Consider the following 20,431-nt stretch of genomic DNA (forward strand, 5'->3'; position numbering starts at 1 on the left):
TCTCGTTAAAAAAAAGTTGTGCCATGCAGGAATGCTGTGGATTTTCTGGAGTCGCGAAATAAAAACCGCAAAAGGTTTACACTTAACAAGAAACAATTTCTTCAGGGAATTTCAAGGACCCTTCGCTGGTATGTCTGACTGGGAACCCTCGCAGACACGGCTGATCATCTGACAAACAGTGAGTTGGCACTTTAATTGATAACACTGTTCAGCATTTTCACGTTTGTTGGGCTCACAGAGCTGCTGTTGCTGTATTTGTTTCACTTCCTGACCAAATTTTCTCTCTCTTGTAACTTATGTCGGACAAGGACAGCCAACGGTTTATTCCGCATTAAAGGAGAGGCAAGACATACTTGTGTCTTTGAGTCAACTTTTACCAGGCCCTCGGACTCCAAGGAATGCAGCTCTCCCCAGAGTTCAGTGGTCAGCTCGTGAGAGTGAAATCGGAACCACCTGACGTTGCCTGCCTCCCAGAAGAGGCCCAGATACAGGAACAGCACTGCAGGGAGTCTCCATCACGAGGTGATGCTCATTGTAAAATCCTTGTAAATCCTTCAAACTATGTACTCAGGTGATGAACGTTTTACAGGTAGGGTCTGATTTTCTGTGTCGAATAAAAAAAAAATAATTTGGGAGAGAAGAATGGGGTTCTATTTTGAAATCCGTAATTCTGGGTGAAATCAGGTATCACAGAGAGAAATGTTATTGGGTTATTATGTTTTGTGTTGTTGGGTACTGTATTAGGTGTTGTCAACTAAGCTAACTCAAAGTGAAAAACTGGGCGTGTTGGTGTTGATCTTGCATGACGAACTAGCACTGGGAACGGAACAGAGAGAAGAGAAAGCAGGATAGGTGCTAGACTTCCAACAAAAACTATTTATTGGCAACATAGTACTGTCCTTAAGTATCACACTCAGGTGGCTAATACGTCATCCACACACTCATCATCCTTATCCTTGTCCCACATTTTTAGGAATTTTACTTCATTATCAAACAAAGTGATAGAAGCATGACTCACACACTGTTGCTCATTTTTCCTTATTTCGAATGCCTCTATTATTTCTCAGGTACGCTGATCACAAGGAAAACCTTTTATCCTCAACACTTTATTTTTACCTTTTTCATTTTTACCTGTATTTACATCCTTTCCATCACCTTGTTACCCTCTTGTGCGAAAACTCTTTCGTCAACTGCATATGTGTTCCTGAAATAAGTTGCTCCTACCGTTTAATATCACTCTTCGATCAAAAGAGATGACAGAGAGATACCACATAACTCCACTAAGTATATGCGACCCGGAACAAAGCAAACTTCTAGCAGGTCCCTGCTCGGCGAGGTCGGAATTCGGTGTTACCGCGTCAGGGCACACATAATAGAACCCTCACTGGCCAAGGATTAGTACACACGGGGGCAAGATCTCTAAATGGAGGCTTCCAAGAAGGGCCAATGTCGGGGTCAAGTTCGAGGGGCTCAGGAATTTTCCACTGAACAAGCAAGACAATGGAAAGACGAGACGCAGATAGTTTGGGAGGGTGATCCAAAATATGTACCATATGAAATACCATAAAATGTATTCTAAATAGAGTATACATACACAAAACAAAAAGTATTGAGTAGAGTACCAAAATACCGCAAATTGTATTTAAAATACAGTATTTTAAATACAATACTCTAAATACGTACAAGTCTGCCCACAGGTCTAGGTGCAATGTAGCTAAACCAGGTTCAGAAAGGGTACAGAGGTTGCCGTCACATGACTTGAATCCTTGCAGTATGTCTTACTTCTCTCCATGTTTATTTTACTTCAGGAGTGGCAGCCGGGATGGGTGATGTTAAAGAAGAACCTCGAGAGGAATCTTCAAATGAAGATCCAATCATAGAAGTGAAGACAGAGCCTTACAACGTTGCAATCTTGGCAGAAGAGGAGCAGATGGGACGCAGCTGTCAATCAACATCAGGAGGTAAACACAAAATGGTCGAGGACATTTAGCCAACAGCAAACGCAATAACATGATTAAGGCCCTTCTTTTTCTGCGATTGTGCGATTCTGCAAAAATTTGAGGAGTTGTGAGTCTGCCGCGGAATACGAGGTTTTGCGCAGAATTTTGCAGAAACCGCGCTCTTAACTCAGTTTATGCGCGAGATGAATGGACTTCGCTCTCATTGGGTCGGCTTGCGTTACAGCGTAGATTCGCCAACCGGATAAGGCCACCAGGCTGTGATATGGCCCCATCTGCGTGCTGGAACAACCCTCTGACTCTTCTCTCTAACCCTCAACTCTCTGGAATTCTGGAGTGGAATGCAAATGCTGACCTCTGCTTTGGTGTCCATAGCTGTCAAGTAACTCTGTGTGACAGCAAACTCTGTACATGCAGAGAGGTCACTTAGCAAGTACAATTTGATGGTCAGTGACAAACCTCACTCCCTCTCAGAAGAAAGTACAGTGTATCTCGTTATGCTAAGTCACAACAGTTTTTGGAGTTGTAACCGTGTTCCTCCACACTAACAGCTAACAGAGAGTATTTTCTATCTGAACTAGGCAATTTGCCTTTTACCGCGGAAAAATGTAGAATTCATAGTTCCCTGCTGCAGAATTCAGGATTTGCCGCAGCAGAAAAAGAAGGACCTTAAACATGATACGGACAAAAAGGAGGATTTCGACAGAAATGCATTTTAGTTCTCGTACAGGTAGGCACCTATCAGCGTTCCACCGCATGCTCTGATATATGGAAGGTTCTCAAAGTATGCAAAATAGATGCCGAGATTCTTAATCCAATTTGACACGCCTCTAGTTGAAGCTCCAATTTCTTGAACCTCTGTTTAAGGAAACAGACAATGGCCCCTCTTGAATTTGCTGAACAGAATAATTCGTTAAAGCAAAATGTAACCAAAGCATGATTTTAAACGGTAGGAACAGCTTATTTATTTACATGTGGTAGACAGGATTTTCGTGCACGAGACTGCACTTTTTCAGGTTACATGAACATGAACATGGTACCAAGCGAAGGGCAATGGATGTATTTTCTCTACCGTTTCCTTTTTAGTTGCTGCTATATTTTCTTTTTAGTCTCTGATACCAGCCTTTCTATTTCGTTTCTGTTACGTTTCCGTTACTGTTTCTGGTAACGGAAAGTGCGTTACAGAGCTGCGGGAGGACAGCCAGTCCGGTTCTGTCAGCCCGTTTTGTCCGAGTGCTGCTGCGATGTCCCGCATACACGCTACACAAGCAGTGATGGCCACTAACTACTTCTACAGTAGTTTAACTATAACTACTAAGTACTTTGCGATGGAGTAGTTTAACTAGGAGTTAACTACTTTTCAGGGGAGTAGTTAAAAGTACTTCTTTAACTATTGCAATGTGTTTTAACTTCATATAACTAAATAATGTTGTCCGTCAACAGCAATCCCTTGTAGTGTTGTTGGACACCTAAATATGAATCACAAGCATTGATAAACTTTGGCTCAAGCCATTGATACGATCGTCAATTACAAAGCTTGCAGCGGGATTCTTTCTGTGCCTACTCGATAAACTATAAGTTGCTGAGGCTTCACTAGACAAGTAAAGCTTGCAGCAAAATCGGAAGTAGTTGGTGCCTGCAGTACCCTAACTACTGTAGTTAACTACTCGAAATAGTAGTTTAACTAGTAGTTGCCACTACATTTCTGAAGGTAGTTGATAACTACTTTTTAACTACAATCAGGTAGTCTAACTAGTAGTTTAACTACATGTAGTTAACTTCTGGCCATCACTGTACACAAGTACAGTGGAACCTCGTTAGCGCGTACCTGGCGGGGACGCGGGAAAAGTACGTGCAAAGCGGTACTACGTCATAACCGAAACTTACTAATTATGTCACTTATCGTCACCAGAAACCCGAAAAACGCATGCCGTTATAGAAGCCACCAATTCACGATCTTTACTTCACGCTCAAACGCAGAAATCCGTGATGTTTGGTGAGCGATGCGCCGGCCTCGGCACGGGGCACGTCGTCCTCGTCACCATCAGAGTTGGACGCCGTTTCGGGAGCAACAGCGGCGATAATGTCGTAGTCCGTCAATTCGGCTGATGTTGCGACCTTCTCCTTTACGTGCCTTACGCTCAAAACGTGAGGCTTGGCCATTGTACGATATTGCAGCAGGAACGAACAAGCGACGCACAACCATAGCTCGCCGTTTCGTGCCTTCGAAGCTCACTATCACAATCATCTGATAAGGCGTGAGATCGGGCCCTGCTACTCACCGATACGCCAAGTCGACCTTCACGTGAGTTCGTAGCAGGGCCCGATCTCACGCCTTATCAGATAATTGTGATAGTGAGCTTCGAAGGCCCGAAACGCCGAGCTCTGCGCACAACACGTACGCTTACTGGCAGCGTCCCAAGAAAGTAAGATCCTAAGCTGACATGTGGTCCTGCATGACCTTGCCAGGTCATGAGCCCCATTCTTTCTCCCAGAAAGAAGGAGATTACAGATAAGAAAGGGGAGATATGGGGAAGATTACGGAAACAATCACGTGTTCTAGAAGCCGACAGGCTTCCCCCCCCCCCCCGCGTTCGCAAGGACCGGTTTCGTAAGAACAGACCAACAAAAATGGTACGCGATAAGCGACACAGGCGTCAAGAAATGCTACGTGTAAAGCGGTCATGAAATGCATTGACTTCAATGGGTGTTCGGTCGGGGAACCCGAATGACTACTTCTAAACCGGAACTACGGCTTATGCGGGTACGCGCTAACGAGGTTCCACTGTAATCTTACGTCGTTGGGATGCGCACATCTTGCAAGATTTTTTTTTTAAAGTGGAGGAACATGTCTTCTGTATTCTCTCATTCCATTCTCTGAGTCCAGCGGCTCAATGTATGCGTAACCTGCATCCAATGTCGCACTCATAAGGTGACGCTCTCAGTAGTAAATTTCATTCATTTTCACGTCATTTTATTGCACCTGAAGGCGCCCTAAGGGGCATTATATCAGGGGGAGGGCATCGAACAACAAGGAAGGCCAACAGAAAAGACAACAAAGCACTTCTGCGTAAGGAGCGTACACAGTCAAAATATAAAACATACGTGTACCGTCAAACTGAAACATGTAGAATCAAACAAAAAAAAACTCTGTAATGGCAGCTTCAAAGTGAGGTCTTGAACTGATGCATGCAATGTGAGAAGGTAGCTGATTCCAGTCTTTGATGGCTTTCGGTAAGTAAGAAGAAAGAAAGGTGGTAGTTTTGCAACGATAACATCCAACTTTAAGTACACGGTTATTCTAGCAAATGTTACACATTTCGATCACGCTGTAAAAATAGAAAACTAGGTTTGGCCCATCCGAAATTTTGCAGACTGATAGCCGTTTATCTGAAGTTTCATTCTAATTTTTTGTAAGCGCTACGGTCATGTAGAAAGAAAATTAAAAATAAAGCAAAATCTCGCTGCATGCATTTTCAGTGGCCTATCCCACGCAAACGCCACCATTTTTTCTTGCGTCTGCTTCACATTCACATCACTTCACACAGGTAGCGCTGCCTACAACGATGTGATATGCCGATTCTGACATTATGCACCAATCCTCTTGTCCCAGTCTTGTTCTGTATGCTGATGCCACATGTGTGCGATGATATGAAAGTGAAGCGCGCGCAGCAGAAAATGGCGGCTTTTGAGCGAGATAGGCCATAGAAAATGCATAGAGTGAAATTTTCCTAGATTTTTAATTTTTCTTCTACAGGACCATAATGCTCACAAAAAATTCAAACGAAACTTCGGACAAATGGCTACCAGTGTGCAAAGTTTGGTGTTAGATAAACGCCGCCTTCTATTTTTACGATGTGATCAAAATATGTGTAACGTTTGCTAGGCTAACCCTGTAGATGATCTGTTCGGTGGGAGATGTAGTCACGTGCAGGTAGAAGGGATGACTTAAGTAGGTGATTAGAATAGTATATTTTGTGGAACGAAAGACAAAAGTGGAAGTCCTACAGAAGACCTGAGGGATGAGGACAGTCGTGAAGCGAGAATAATAGAAGCGGGCAGCCCTATTTTGAATGCCTTCGATGGAGGTAAAAAGAGAGGATAGATGCGAGTCCCAAATTGCAGGCGCACTGATGATATGAATTGATGACGCACTAAATGATGCTATCGTGGCCACGGTGAAAACAATAAAAAATTATATACACAAAAATAACTAAAAATCGTAGACTCTCATCCTCGCGGTATGGTGGAGTATAGTTAGGGCTTGACTTTTTAGGGTTAAACCCGTATCCGCCCGATATTTACCCCCCGAACGAAATCTGTAAAATTCGGGTTTAACCCGAATCTACCCGAAAACATCGGGGTCACGTGGCACACTCATAAGCGTGCGTTAAAATAAAGTTTGGTAACATTGCTAAACATTAGTTCCATGTTAAGACAAATTTTTATTAAACAAAAAAAAAATCACCCCAATACACCCGAATTCCTGACGACAGAATATGCCATAACGGGATTTAACCCGAATACACCCGAATTTTTCAATGAAAAATATCACCCGATATTTGCCCCCTGAATTTGGCCAAAAATAAAACCCGAAAAAGTCAGGCCCTAAGTATAGTGTTATGTTGATGAGATGGAGCCATGAGGACTGGGACGAGATAAGCAACGGATGCACCCTCAAGATCCAATATTGCGCTTTGTTTCCATGCTCACATGGAGTATTTAGAGCATTTTATTAGAGCATATATTTAGAGCATGTAGTATTTAGAGCATTAAAGGGAATGGAGTCTTCAAAGTACAAAAAGGGAAGTTACTCAAATGACATCGCACAACAGGAACAGCCATTACTCGAATTCAATACCGGATGATAATTTTTGTTTCTGTTTCCGGTAATGGAGGACTCTGGTATGTGTTTCAGTTTCAGTTAACGTTATACTATATCTAATTTCGGTAATACACCATTTCTGTTTTTATTACCGTTACCATTACACTTCCCTGCATGGTACAGGCACGTATACAGGGTGTCTACAGGCGTATACAGGGTTTGAGGCGATACAGATTTTTCATCGAAAAACTATAAGGGCTATAGACATGCTGTTTTCACTTCTATCATCTCTGGGCCGGTGGACATTCTTGGCCATATGTTGCTCAACCGTCAAATAACTAATTACCTAAAACTAGTTAATTAACTTTTAATTATAAAAGCTACGAAATTATCCCAATGAGAACACCTGTTCCTCAAGGTGACCTGATATCGTAGCCGTTTTCAGAACAAAAATCCATTCGGTAGATCGTCCACAAAAAATTCATGAAGGAACACCATTTTTTTTTCTTCATATTGTTCATTCTCCATCTTCGGACGCCCGTCTTTCCTTCACCCCCATTGTGAGAGGGAGAAAGAGCACACTGTCTCCTCTTCCATCCTGGAAAAAGATTAACAGAAAATGCAACCCAAGATAAGGGCAGTTACGATAGCGTCCCCCGATACATGTGTTTTTGTTTCCGCAAGTTAAAGCTCATCTTCGACACATGAGGCTCCTTCACCATCTCACATTGGGGGTGAAGGTAAAACGCGTCTGCGAAGATGCGAAATGAAGAAAATAAAGAAAAAAATTGTGTTCCTTCACAAATTTTTTGCGGACGATCTACCCGAACGGATTTTTGTTCTGAAAACAGCTACGATATCAGGTCACCTAGAGGAACAGATATTCTCATTAGGACAACTTCGTAGCTTTTATAATTAAAAGTTAATTAACGCTTTTTAGGTAATTAGTCATTTGACAGTTGAGCAACATATGGGTAATGAAGTACACACGACGCAAAAGACAGAGGGACGGAGGAGCAGACAGGACCAGCGTCATTTCGTTCGGTCCGTCATTTTGTCTTTTGCGTCGTGTTTACTTGATTATGCATTCACACCAACTAGCCCAGTTGCTCGTCGTGTTGCAACATATGGCCAAGAACGTCCACCGGCCCAGGGACAATAGAAGTGAAAACAGCATGTCTATAGCCCGTATAGTTTTTTTACGAAAAATCTGTATCGCCTAAACAAGACACCCCGTATATATACAGTTGATGGGGGAGTTTTGGTATGGGAGAGTAAACAGGGTGATGGAAAGGATGCAAATACAGGTAAAAAACAAGTGAACATAAATAAGAAAGCAGGAGTGTCAGAAAGGAAACATAACGCGAGCCCAAGGAATTATACAGGATGTGAGAATGCATGTAGCTGACATTCAAGTAGTTAAGGATAAAAAAGGGGGTTGTGGCGACGGAATAAGGACACAGGTGCGGAGTACAAAGGTGACCAGTGGACCGTGAGAACGTGAAGACAAACGAAGAAAATGTGGAAAGAAAAATGGAGTGTTCTTTTACAGTTTGAGCGTGTGTGTGTGTTTATCATTATTGTTTATTTTGTGCAAAAAATGATATTTACGGGTTAAATAATTGTAGTGGGCCTGCGTGGATGTTCAAACCGTGAGGTTTCAGAGACTGGAATTTCGCGATTAAAAATTATTCGCGATTTTTGCGCTTAATGTCGCTGTTATAATCCAGTAATGCTGCATTCAGTATATTGGAGAAACCTCAAACACCACGGGGGATATGTTTTATGGCCATAAATCCAATTGTGTTAATAACCGTCCAACACCCGTTTCTAGAGGTGTTAACCTTCCTGGACACGCTTTAGGTACAGACCTCAAAATCTTTATCCTTGAATTGGGTGCTACTGACTGCTGCACACCAGAAGGGGCATGGGCAGTCGTTGCTTCCCTTGTCCACCCATCCGGTTTTAGCCTGCCCGTTTTAAGTACAACACGAAGAGACGATAGCAAGATGGGTACATAACATATTTGCAGCACCCAACAGTTGTACAGCATTGGAACACAATATTGACATGGAGTTTGTAAGGCAAATGCAAGCAGAACAGGCGATACCAATGTAGCAGACGACAACCGTCAGAAGTAGAAGACAAGTGTAGGCCGTTGCGCATGCGCCTCTGCCTCATTCTTCGAGCCTCCCAGTACAAAGCCTTTAGCTGAGGGTGTGCACGTTTACATTCAAGAAATGCCTGCTTCCCTGAGGGGAAGTTTGCCCTCAAGGGACCCGGAGGTACGGGCGCCCTGAGGACAAAGATGTGGATATTTTTGGGAGTACGGCCCTTAGTGTACATTCCTACAGACGTCTCAGTTTGGGCAACTTGCCGGGCAACAATCGGGTTTATGCAGGGCCCATGGTTCTTCTTTGCAGGGCACATCAAGGCAGTGGTCACATTTGCATTCTACTCCAGAATCCCAATATGTTAGACGGTTGTTCCAGCACACAGATGGGGCCATGTCACATCCTGGTGACCTTGACCGGTGACCTTATCCGGTTGGCACATCTACGCTGTAACGCAAGCTAACCTGGTGCGAATGAAGTCCGTTCGTCTCACGCATAAACTGAGTTAAGCACACAGTTTCTACGAAATTCTGTGCAAAACCTCATATTCCGCGGAAGACCCACAATTCCGCGACTTCTTGCAGAATTGCAGAATCGCAGAAAAGGAAGGGCCTTAGGCATAATAGACAGACGCCACCTGTTGGTCTCGCGACTGCATATAAAAAGGTTGAAACGCCAGCCCCGGGAATCGGTGCTACATCAGGGAGACGAAAGGGGGATGACGCCGAAATAAATCATGTAAAAATAGAACCTTAAAAAATAAAACTCTTAGAGATGAAACTTTCAAAATAAACTCTTCAATATAAATCGTGAGAAAATCCACGCTGTCGAAATAAACTCCTAAACATAAACTTTGAAGAATAAATGCTTCGACATAAATCTTTTTCTAAAATCCAGCGTCCCTGACTTGTGGACAGCCGATGGCTCTACGTCCGCTGCGGAAAGTGGCTAGTATTCCCAGCTTAGTGTGTGTTTTGCGGGGTGGGGGGGGGTTTCGATTGGACGGCTGGCGAATTGTATTGGTCATGTATCTTGGCCGGTTTCATCTCTCTCTCCCTCTCTGGCATAATAACATAAGCACGAATGACCGTCGCCGTGCAATCCATACACAACACCGCCATAGCCACATCCCCGCCTCCCCCAACCCTGTTATCCTCGTTGACAGCTCAGCTGGTTCAAGAGTAAAGAGTATGTGTGTCCTGTATTCATACGCGCATCGTCCTCATCACTTTTAAACTGGATATTTCGAAATCCGAAATTATTTGAAGAAATGCACCTGATAATACTACAAACGTGAGTAAGAAACATCAATTTCCGTCGAAAAGCACATCGTGTCGCCCATAAACTACCATGCGGAACATTACCTTGCTAAGCCTTCCCATGATTTATCCTAACAGCGTTTATTTTTAGGGCTGTATTTTTAGGAGGTTTATTTCAAATAATGGATTTCGAAGGGTGGACTTTTAAGTGTGAATTTTTTAACGTTTTGTTTTAAAATATTTATTTCGGCGTACAGCCACCGAAGGGCCAGTGAAATGGGAAACGCCCGATGGCGTACCACTCGAAAGTGGAGTCACAGTGCAAGGCTATGACGGCGAGACCTGGGCACAGAAAAAAAATTCGCTGCATTCACCCTACTCAAATGGTGCAGCATATTTTTGCAGCTGCATATAGGGGTACGCTGCCCTTTCGGTAACCCTAAACTTATTCGAATAAGTATTGTAGCGGCCCTGGTACGCCATACACTCTTAGAAAATGAACTTCTCCGCATAGCAAGCTCCTAGCCAACCATAATCTCGAATGATATCGTTATCTTCCCCGATTTGCTGAGAACGGGAGGCGTACACCTTTTTTGTGACACTTATGAACAGCATAAATGTCAGAAAATAGGCTCCGCCCCACGTTTTCAACAAATCAGGGATGAGAACGTTGTCATTCGGAATGATGGTTGGCTAGGAGTGTGCTATGTGGTGAAACTCATTTTTAAGAGTGTACCAAACATCGTCAATTTTCTGTTCTCACCTACCTTTACTGACGTACGGCACCCACAGGTGACAACACTGACAATGAAAATGGCGCAATCGAAGCTGTGCCGAGGATGACGGGGATGCAGAGAGCGAGGAGGAAAATGCATGGAAGGAGGTTACGGCTTGTGATTGGCCGCCTAGCAGCTGGCAGTGTCCGGGAGAGGGAAGGGGGCAGACACGTGTCACCCGAGGTTCATGAATGGTGGATACAGTCAACCCTCGATTTATGAACACCCTCGGTTTCCTGAAAAATTGTTCACAAATCGAGGGATTCATAAATAAAAAATTCCATTAGGTGAGTACTATCGAGCAGTACTTGAGAGTTGGGATTGCGTTTATAATGTAACATACAGTTAGCACAATAGCTGGCATGGACCAGGACCACGTCACTGGTATGCTCAGAAATCCTTCTGACCTGCGGCCACCTTATTCATAAATTGAGGTCAGGAACACTTGGTCCCCCTAATGCGTCCCTGAAAAACCCGTTTGTTGTCCGGATTTCCAGGGTTTAAGAACCGAGGGTGCAATACCTGGAAAACGTTTTGTCCATTCCCGTGTCATTCATAAGACCACAGAATAATCCCTTTGAAGGTTTCTGTTGACCTCGGAATGATCTGTTCATAAATTGAGAGCAAAAACGCTGGGCAACTCCTAGTTCGTTCCCAGAAATTCCATTCATTATTCGGATATCGAGGTTCATAAAACGAGGGAAAAACTCATATAAAAAGTTTGGTTCCTTGTGCTCCTATTCATAAAACGAGGGAATTCATAAATCGAAGGTTCATAAATCGAGGGTTGACTGTATTTCCGCGGGAAACCTTCTAATTAAGTGGGACGTGGTGCTTTAATGCTTCGAATTACGAGTTCAAATTTGAACGTGTGAACACGGGACCACGGAAAACCTTCGAATTAAGCAAGTTGGAAGTTCTACTGCACAAGCCTTTGTTCATCGGCACCTGTGGGGATGCTGTTCTCCTTTCCGATCTGATTGTACGGCCGAACAGAAGATGCCTAAAAGTCTTTCGAGAGACTTCTAATATTAAAATCGCCATGATAATGAGACAAATAAATGCTATTGTTCCTCGCTGATTTGTTGTTATGATCGTTGTTTTTTCTGTATGTAATTCCAGATGACATCTTCCTCACAGTATTTGATGGTAGTAGTTACGATATTTAAATACTGTATTTATATTTTGTATTTAAAGGCTCATATCAAAAAGTATTTTGTATTTATATTATATTTTTGTATTTATCAAAAAATGTATTTATGCCTGTCCCTGGTTGTCACATACAGCTCTCTTTGTTGATATTATGATTCACTTTCCCAATGGTTCACCTGGAACGACAAGTTAAAGGACTGCAAGGATTTCTGGTAGATATCGGATTTTACCCCAACTCTTGAAAACTTCTTCGGGGGGTGGGGGGGAACTGTCGTGAAAAATCGGGTTTAACCCAAAAAAGAACCCTATGTACCATTGAGGGCCAAATAGTTCAATAAACCTCTACCCGAGAAACGTCATCATGACGTTGGTAGACACACCGAAACCAAAACAGATCGGAAGGGAAAAGCTGAGTTCCACGAATGGGCAATTGTTCCGTCTCCTATTGAAAGAAAAGTAGGACAGAAGGTCGTGTCCTTTTCAGAGACCATCGTAATCCCCTCAAGACCGTGGCTTTCGGGCGCGACCTTGTTCGCCACTAGCTTGGAACGTAGTTCAACTCTACCAAACTCGTGGCGCTGTCAGACATGATTGACGTCATTTGTTTACAAACAGGTAGAGGTCTATTCTTCCTATGAACCGAAAACACAACACGTTCCCTCCGGAGCATAAAATTCTGTTTCCGTTTTCGCTCCGTTTCGCCCGGGTTCAACCAAAAGTGATGTTTCTTTTGGTTCAAAACAGAACACGTTCCCTCCGGAGCATAAAATTCTGTTTCCGTTTTTGCTCCGTTTCGCCCGGGTTCGACCAAAAGTGATGTTTCTTTTGGTTCAAAACAGAACACGTTCCCTCCGGAGCATAAAATTCTGTTTCCGTTTTTGCTCCGTTTCGCCCGGGTTCGACCAAAAGTGATGTTTCTTTTGGTTCAAAACAGAACACGTTCCCTCCGGAGCATAAAATTATGTTTCTGTTTTTGCTCCGTTTCGCCCGGGTTCAACCAAAAGTGATGTTTCTTTTGGTTCAAAACAGAACACGTTTCCTCCGGAGCATAAAATTCTGTTTTCGTTTTGCTCCGTTTCGCCCGGGTTCGACCAAAAGTGATGTTTCTTTTGGTTCGCTCGGTTCTCAGAACAGTACTCGTAGCTCCGGTACCTTAGGAAGTCCTTCAGTGGCTGCGGCTGTTGCATCGCTTCAGGTAGCAGCTTTTGAGCGGCTTCTTCAAGACACATAAGAAAGCCAAGAAATAAATCTGTTGGGTAACATAGACCACCTCAATCAATTCCCACCATCAGCTGAGATGTTGAACGTCCACTTTCCAGATAACTGGACAAAAAAGTAGAGAAATTTTGACTTAACAAAATAACAAGGTTTACTCTGACGTTTCGACAGTTATGTCGTCTCCCGGCTTTTGGAGTTTTTCTGCAACTTTCCAGATGTTCTAAGCAACTATCACCAAGATGGTCATGTGCCAGGGTAAGGCCACGCACGGCTGGACTGCCAGGCAGTGGTCTCAATACAACTTGGGGTCTCAATAGGATCATAGGTGGATTATTTGTGTAGTCGTAAACGAACAGCATGACAGTGAACATGGTGCCACCAAGTTTTTTTTTTTTCAAAAATCGTCAATCAAAAATGCGACTTTACTGGTATGCCCTCTTAATATCCGATTTCTGAAATTTCAGGAGCAAGAGAAAGCACTCGTTCGCTCCACGTAAAGGACCAGCCCAGAGGCATTTGTGATCCAGAATCTTCAGGTTTCACTTATTCAGAGGCACAGTTCAAGATCAGCACAATAACCACAGAACCACAATTCGACAACACTGCACTAGTCACTACAAACAGTCGAACCACAGAGCAGCCTCCAGATCAGAGCAACCCATGTGCACTTGCATACACGTCAAAACAAAGCCTGAAACACCACATGCTTGCACAGTGTCACAATGAGTCTGAAATGTGTCCAGCTACTCCATCGGATGCTCGGATGGGAGAGGAGGGTTTTAGGTGTGACATCAGTTCCTCTGCATTCTTGCCATCTGGGGATGATGCGAGTCACGTGTCACAGCGTACTGACGAGAAGTCGTACAAACTGACACACGCGGATGAGAAAACATACAAGTGCAATGTTTGTCCTGCGGAGTTCGGTCAGAGAGGGCGCTTTCAGCAACACAAGCGGACACATACGGGCGAGAAACCATACAAGTGCGATGCCTGCCCAGCGGAGTTCAGCAAAAGTGGGACCCTACAAAGGCACAAACGGACACATACGGGTGAGAAACCATACAAGTGCAATCTTTGCCCTGCGGAGTTCAGTCAGGGAGGGAACCTCCAGCTTCACAAGCGGACACACACCGGGGAGAAGCCATACAAGTGTGATGCCTGCCCGGCGAAGTTCATCCAGAACGGGCTGCTCAAGCGTCACAAGCGGACACACACCGGCGAGAAACCATACAAGTGCGATGTTTGCCCTGCGGAGTTCAGTCATAGCGGGCACCTACAGCAGCACAAGCGGACACACACGGGCGAGAAGCCATACAAGTGTAATGTCTGCCCTGCTAGGTTCAGCAAAAGTGGGACCCTACAAAGGCACAAACTGACACACACCGGCGAGAAACCATACAAGTGCGATGTTTGCCCTGCGGAGTTCAGTCATAGCGGGCACCTACAGCAGCACAAGCGGACGCACACGGGCGAGAAGCCACACAAGTGTAATGTCTGCCCTGCTAAGTTCAGCGAAAGTGGGACCCTACAAAGGCACAAACAGACACATATGGGCGAGAAGCCACACAAGTGCAGTGTCTGCTCTGCAGAGTTCGGCCGTAGCGATAGCCTACTGAATCACATGCGGACACACACGGGCGAGAAACCATACAAGTGCGATGCCTGCCCGGCGAAGTTCAGCGTGAAAGTGAACCTACAGCAGCACAAGCAGACACATACGGGAGAGAAGCCATACAAGTGCGATGCCTGCCCGGCAAAGTTCATCCAGAACAGGCTGCTCAAGCGTCACAAGCGGACACACACCGGCGAGAAACCATACAAGAGCGATGTTTGCTCTTCGGAGTTCAGTCATAGCAGGCACCAACAGCAGCACAAGCGGACACACACGGGCGAGAAGCCATACAAGTGCGATGCCTGCCCGGCGGAGTTCAGCAAAAATGTGACTCTACAACAGCACAAATGAACACATACGGGCGAGTAGCCACACAAGTACAATGTCTGCCCTGATAAGTTCGGCCTGAGCAGGAACGTACAGCAGCACAAGCGGACAGATACGGGTGAGAAGCCACACAAGTGCAATGTCTGCTCTGCAGAGTTCAGCCGTAGCGATAGCCCGCTGGATCACAATCGGACACACATGGGCGAGAAGCCACACAAGTGTAATGTCTGCCCTGCTAAGTTCAGCGAAAGTGGGACCCTACAAAGGCACAAACAGACACATATGGGCGAGAAGCCACACAAGTGCAGTGTCTGCTCTGCAGAGTTCGGCCGTAGCGATAGCCTACTGAATCACATGCGGACACACACGGGCGAGAAACCATACAAGTGCGATGCCTGCCCGGCGAAGTTCAGCGTGAAAGTGAACCTACAGCAGCACAAGCAGACACATACGGGAGAGAAGCCATACAAGTGCGATGCCTGCCCGGCAAAGTTCATCCAGAACAGGCTGCTCAAGCGTCACAAGCGGACACACACCGGCGAGAAACCATACAAGAGCGATGTTTGCCCTTCGGAGTTCAGTCATAGCAGGCACCAACAGCAGCACAAGCGGACACACACGGGCGAGAAGCCATACAAGTGCGATGCCTGCCCGGCGGAGTTCAGCAAAAATGTGACTCTACAACAGCACAAATGAACACATACGGGCGAGTAGCCACACAAGTACAATGTCTGCCCTGATAAGTTCGGCCTGAGCAGGAACGTACAGCAGCACAAGCGGACAGATACGGGTGAGAAGCCACACAAGTGCAATGTCTGCTCTGCAGAGTTCAGCCGTAGCGATAGCCCGCTGGATCACAATCGGACACACATGGGCGAGAAGCCCTACAAGTGTGATGCCTCCAGTGCTAAGCTCAGCCTGACCAGGAACCTACGGCAGCACAAGCGGGCACACAGGTGTGAAGCCATAAAACTACGATGTCTGTCCTGCGGAGTTCAGCTAGAGCGGACACCTACAGAGTCACAAGACAGACAGACTCGAAGCCATTCAGGAGCATTCCCTGTTCTGCAAACTTGAGGTAGTGCCAAACCTGCAGCATTACAAGTGGATGTACATGGGTGTGAAGTAGAGCCCTGCACCATCCGCGGATGGAAGCGGATATCCGCAAGATACTTGCGGATTCGGATGAAAAATTAGCACTTTCTGCGGTGTGCGGATCGGATGCGGATGGCTCGAGGTCGGATGCGGATACGAAGGCAGCGGATCGGATGCGGATATACCGCGTGCTGTCATTTTTCCACCCGCAATTTATTTGTATTGCGCGCCGACAGCGAGTGCATGCTCTGGTTCACCTTTGACCATGCACGGCGCCAAGACGGGAGAAGAGGCATTCAGGCGTCTCGAACCGCGCGAGCGCCGACGAGGTAGCGTTCCACGCGTTCAAGAAGTCTCTCCATATCGCGTTTGTTGAAAGGTTTACCTTTGCTTGTCGTCATGACTGAGTCCTTCCGTGACAGCATGGAGGCATCCGAAATTATACTAACATGCTTCCGGCGGTCTTTACGCGTCTTTCGAAACGTGCGGATTTTTGCGGATCGGATGCGGATGGTGCGTTTTGCTCAGCGGATCGGATGCGGATGTAAACTGTTGTGTATGGTGCGGATGCGGATAACGTGTGCGCGGATGCGGGTCGGATGCGGATGCCAAAAACCTCATCCGTGCAGGGCTCTAGTGTGAAGCCCTACAAATGCAACTTGTGTTATGCAGAGATCAGACACGGGACCAACAGGTGCCAGCCGGAGAACCTAATAGCTGCTGGCTGAGCACGAGCTAGTTCAGCAGAGCAGGAACCTGTGGTTTCACACGTCGCCACAAGACACTTGAGATTGAGACCGTGCAAGTACAGGTGCCACGTACTCATACGCGTGAAAGAATCCGTCCAATTGAGTTTTGTGCTGTTGCATGTTCTTCATGAAGAAGCGCATGATAATGCGCTGAGAGGAAAGGCTGTGCAGATGCTGTCTGTATCCTATCGCATTTTATTTCTGTTGCATGTTTCAAAACTCGCCCGCATCAACAAAGGTTCAAAATGTTCAGGTTAAAAAAGAGTGGGATTGGATTGGGTTGTAGGATTGGATTGGATTGGATTTGTTGTGTCGTCTCTTCATCCCTGTCTCGGGTTCACCTCCTTCATCATGAACCAGCTTGTCAGCGCCCTGTCTCTTCTGTAGATTGGAGAGCTGGATTGGGTGGTGATCCATTGAAGCATCAAGAAACCCAGTGCCGGGGAGACAAACAAACAAACATGAATGAGACATCCTCTCACAGGCTCTGAACTGCCGAGAATGGTTCATTTCCATGAGCAACATTGCTCTTATATTGCTCCCTTTCCCCTTTTTCTTCCTTTCGTGATGAACGCATATCTTCTTTACCGTTGACTAATGAAGCGCGGAAGGAACACTGACTAACTAACTTACTAACGCTCAAAAACAAAAGGCACTTGCATACGGATGAAATATTCACTGCACTCTTTCGCATTTTAGCTCCGCCCCACGCTCTAACTTTACGTCATTTTGACGTAGCGCTTTCACCACCAATTACGATTGAGTGTTCCACGTACGATTTTATTTCAAATGCGGAATTGGACTAGATGAACGTGAATCCTCTTCTATTCAAAGTCTAAACAGTTAGAGCCTCAAACTGAGAAAGAAATGCGTTTAATTTAGGTATCATACGCGCACTACGTTTTCTGGGCAGTAGCACGCAGCACACCACGAGCGCGAATGAATATCTGGGACTACAGTTCCGGAATCTTAGGTAGGTGCGCTATGGAACATCTTCGTCATCTTCGAATGGTTCCGACAACTGGGCTGCAGTACTTTGGTTTGAGCCACGCGGCATCGCGTCACCAGCTCGCGTGGTACAGTGGATAGCGTGCTGGCCATGTCACGTCGTGACTGGGAGGAACCCGGGTTCGAATCGTGTCATGTGATAGCAGCCCAGCTGTTGACGTTTGCGCCATCCGGAGATGTTGAAGATGTCATGACGTTGAATTTCGGAACCACGGAACGCAAAACGTCGTTTCACACAAACAAACTGAGCGCTCCGACCCACAGCTGATAACGAAGTATGTTTATTGGCTGGTAATTTGAAACGTCATGTGCACAGCTCGGCCCCCCGATTGGACGGCAAAACGCTGCGTAGCCATGTGACGTATGCGTAGTGGAGAGAGGGTCGCTGGTTCCTCATCTTTGAAAGCAGTTATACGGGTCAATGAGCTGGCACGAGCCGAACGAAATGTGTATATGGGTAATATGATCTGCATTCTTTCATGGGGTATCGTTATTTCAGAAATGTTTGGTGGCCTGTTTACGGCCGCTTTAACGAAATGTATGGCATTTGCAACTGCAATGATTGCTTTCTATCAGCACTGTTGTAGCCATCGTGCTTGAGTTATGGTTAGTTCAGTGATCTTCTACCACCATCAGGGTTTGTTCTATCAGCAGAATGCTAGCCATTGTGGCAGACATATGGTGGCCCTGATAAGGGCCGTTTGTTCACTTCGTCCAGGTCTGCTGTTTCTTCTCCAGTGCACCATGAAGCTACTGAAGAATTCCTTAGCATGTCCACAGTCCATCTTCGAGTGTCCATATAGTTCCCTACAGGAGCACGCTGTTGGCATAAGACAATCCGCAGGTTGGAGCATCATCACGCAGCTGGTGCCTGTGGGACGCCCTGGACAGCGTTCAATCATGAATGCAAAAGGCCAATGCAACATGCCTAGAGAAAAAGCAGAGAGAGTAGAAAAACAGTAGAGAAACTCCGACTTAACATAACAAAATAAGACGGTTTACTCAAACGTTTCGTCCGGGACGGACATCATCAGTGCCAAACCGAATGAGAGATTGCACAACCGGTCGCTATTTAAGGAGATGGGAGTATCGTTCGGGAAGGGGGCCACGGTTTTTGCTACAAACCGAGGGGCCACCACGTATGTGCCAAGACTCTGGAAGCGTTCTGGGTCCCCATTTTTGTTCTCGAGCCAAGGTCACTGCGTTGTCGAAGTCGAAACAATATCCCGTGTCCCGACAGTGCTCTGTAAGCTCCGTCTTAAACCATGTGGCGTGCGTCGCGCTTTTTATGTCCCGCTTATGTTCTTTGAAACGAGTTCTCCGTTTCCTGCCTGTCTCGCCAATGTAGCACGTGTCCTAGTCCTGGCATTGTACTTTGTAGACTACTCCAGACTGGTCACCAGTCCGGAGTAGTCTTTGTAGTAAACCTTGTTATTTTGTTATGTTAAGTCGGAGTTTCTCTACTTCTTTTTTTGTTCAATTACATTACACTACCCATTGCACACTGATCACGTTTGGTAATGGAGTGTTACTGACGACGTACATGGAGAAGGAGTACGTGTTTGTTTAAAATCCGCATCAAATACCAGTGGAAAGAAAACACTTGACTTAGCTTCCACGTATTCGATTATGTGCCACATTCTCGGAAACCTCGCAGTCAATGCACAGGAATACGTTCTCCGCTTGCGGAGATATGTGTCCGAGCGTCCCCATTTCGAGAGGAAAGGGACTCAACCCAAGGTCCTTCCGCAGGTTCCAATCGCCATGACAACGGTGCAGCGATTTCCCCAGAAATTCATTGCTGGGGGGGTGCTGAGCTTCCAAGGGGGGGGGGTATGCTTGGTGAAGGTTCGGCTTACAGAATTTTTCTTAGACACGGAAACAATCGTGGCACAATGGTGACATATCTGCACAGCTTTCCCGTTTTATTTGTACATGTTAGAACACAGTACATTACAATACAGATTCATTATGAACGGCATTTCAACATTAAGATGCATAATGACACGACTGACAAAGAGAAAAGACTAGCACCTTGTCTCACGAAGCTCAATGAATATCTAGCAACCAACGGTGAAAACCTTAGAAGAAAAAAGCAGAATGCCCCGCTTGATTGAGTTGGGCGCAAATGGTTCTTCATGATCCACATTGAAGATGGACCAAAAGCCAGGGGACATGTTTCTTTAATAGTATGGAGTAACACTGGCTTGCATAACAAGTTGACAAAGGAAAAAATCGTGAACGTTTCGACACCTATTCGGGCGTCATCATCAGCACAGGAAAATGAAACGGGGGCTTAAAAAAACTGTGAGGAAGAAGGTCACCAGAATGAAGGAGC

General features: G+C 45.6%; 1 protein-coding gene across 1 annotated transcript; it reads left to right on the forward strand.

Moving 5' to 3' along the window:
• Positions 1-304: 304 nt before the first annotated feature.
• LOC135394207 (zinc finger protein 271-like) lies at positions 305-19,952 on the forward strand. Its single transcript, XM_064624819.1, has 4 exons — positions 305-522; positions 1,809-1,961; positions 13,767-15,241; positions 15,284-19,952. Exons 1-4 carry the CDS (start codon positions 399-401, stop codon positions 15,935-15,937), a joined length of 2,406 nt encoding a protein of 801 aa, XP_064480889.1. The 5' UTR covers positions 305-398; the 3' UTR covers positions 15,938-19,952.
• The last annotated feature ends 479 nt before the right edge of the window (positions 19,953-20,431 follow it).

This window comes from Ornithodoros turicata, chromosome 1 (assembly GCF_037126465.1).
Source record: "Ornithodoros turicata isolate Travis chromosome 1, ASM3712646v1, whole genome shotgun sequence".
In the NCBI taxonomy this organism is placed as follows: Eukaryota; Metazoa; Arthropoda; class Arachnida; order Ixodida; family Argasidae; genus Ornithodoros; species Ornithodoros turicata.

What these genes read in the sequence shown, in the direction of transcription:
- LOC135394207 (XM_064624819.1), top strand. Translation starts at nt 399, where the DNA reads ATGCAGCTCTCCCCAGAGTTCAGTGGTCAGCTCGTGAGAGTGAAATCG. An exon ending in CTGTCAATCAACATCAGGAG is followed by an intron (nt 1,962 to 13,766) that starts GTAAACACAAAA and finishes CTGAAATTTCAG; the next exon opens with GAGCAAGAGAAAGCACTCGT. An exon ending in CGGCGGAGTTCAGCAAAAAT is followed by an intron (nt 15,242 to 15,283) that starts GTGACTCTACAA and finishes ACGGGCGAGTAG; the next exon opens with CCACACAAGTACAATGTCTG.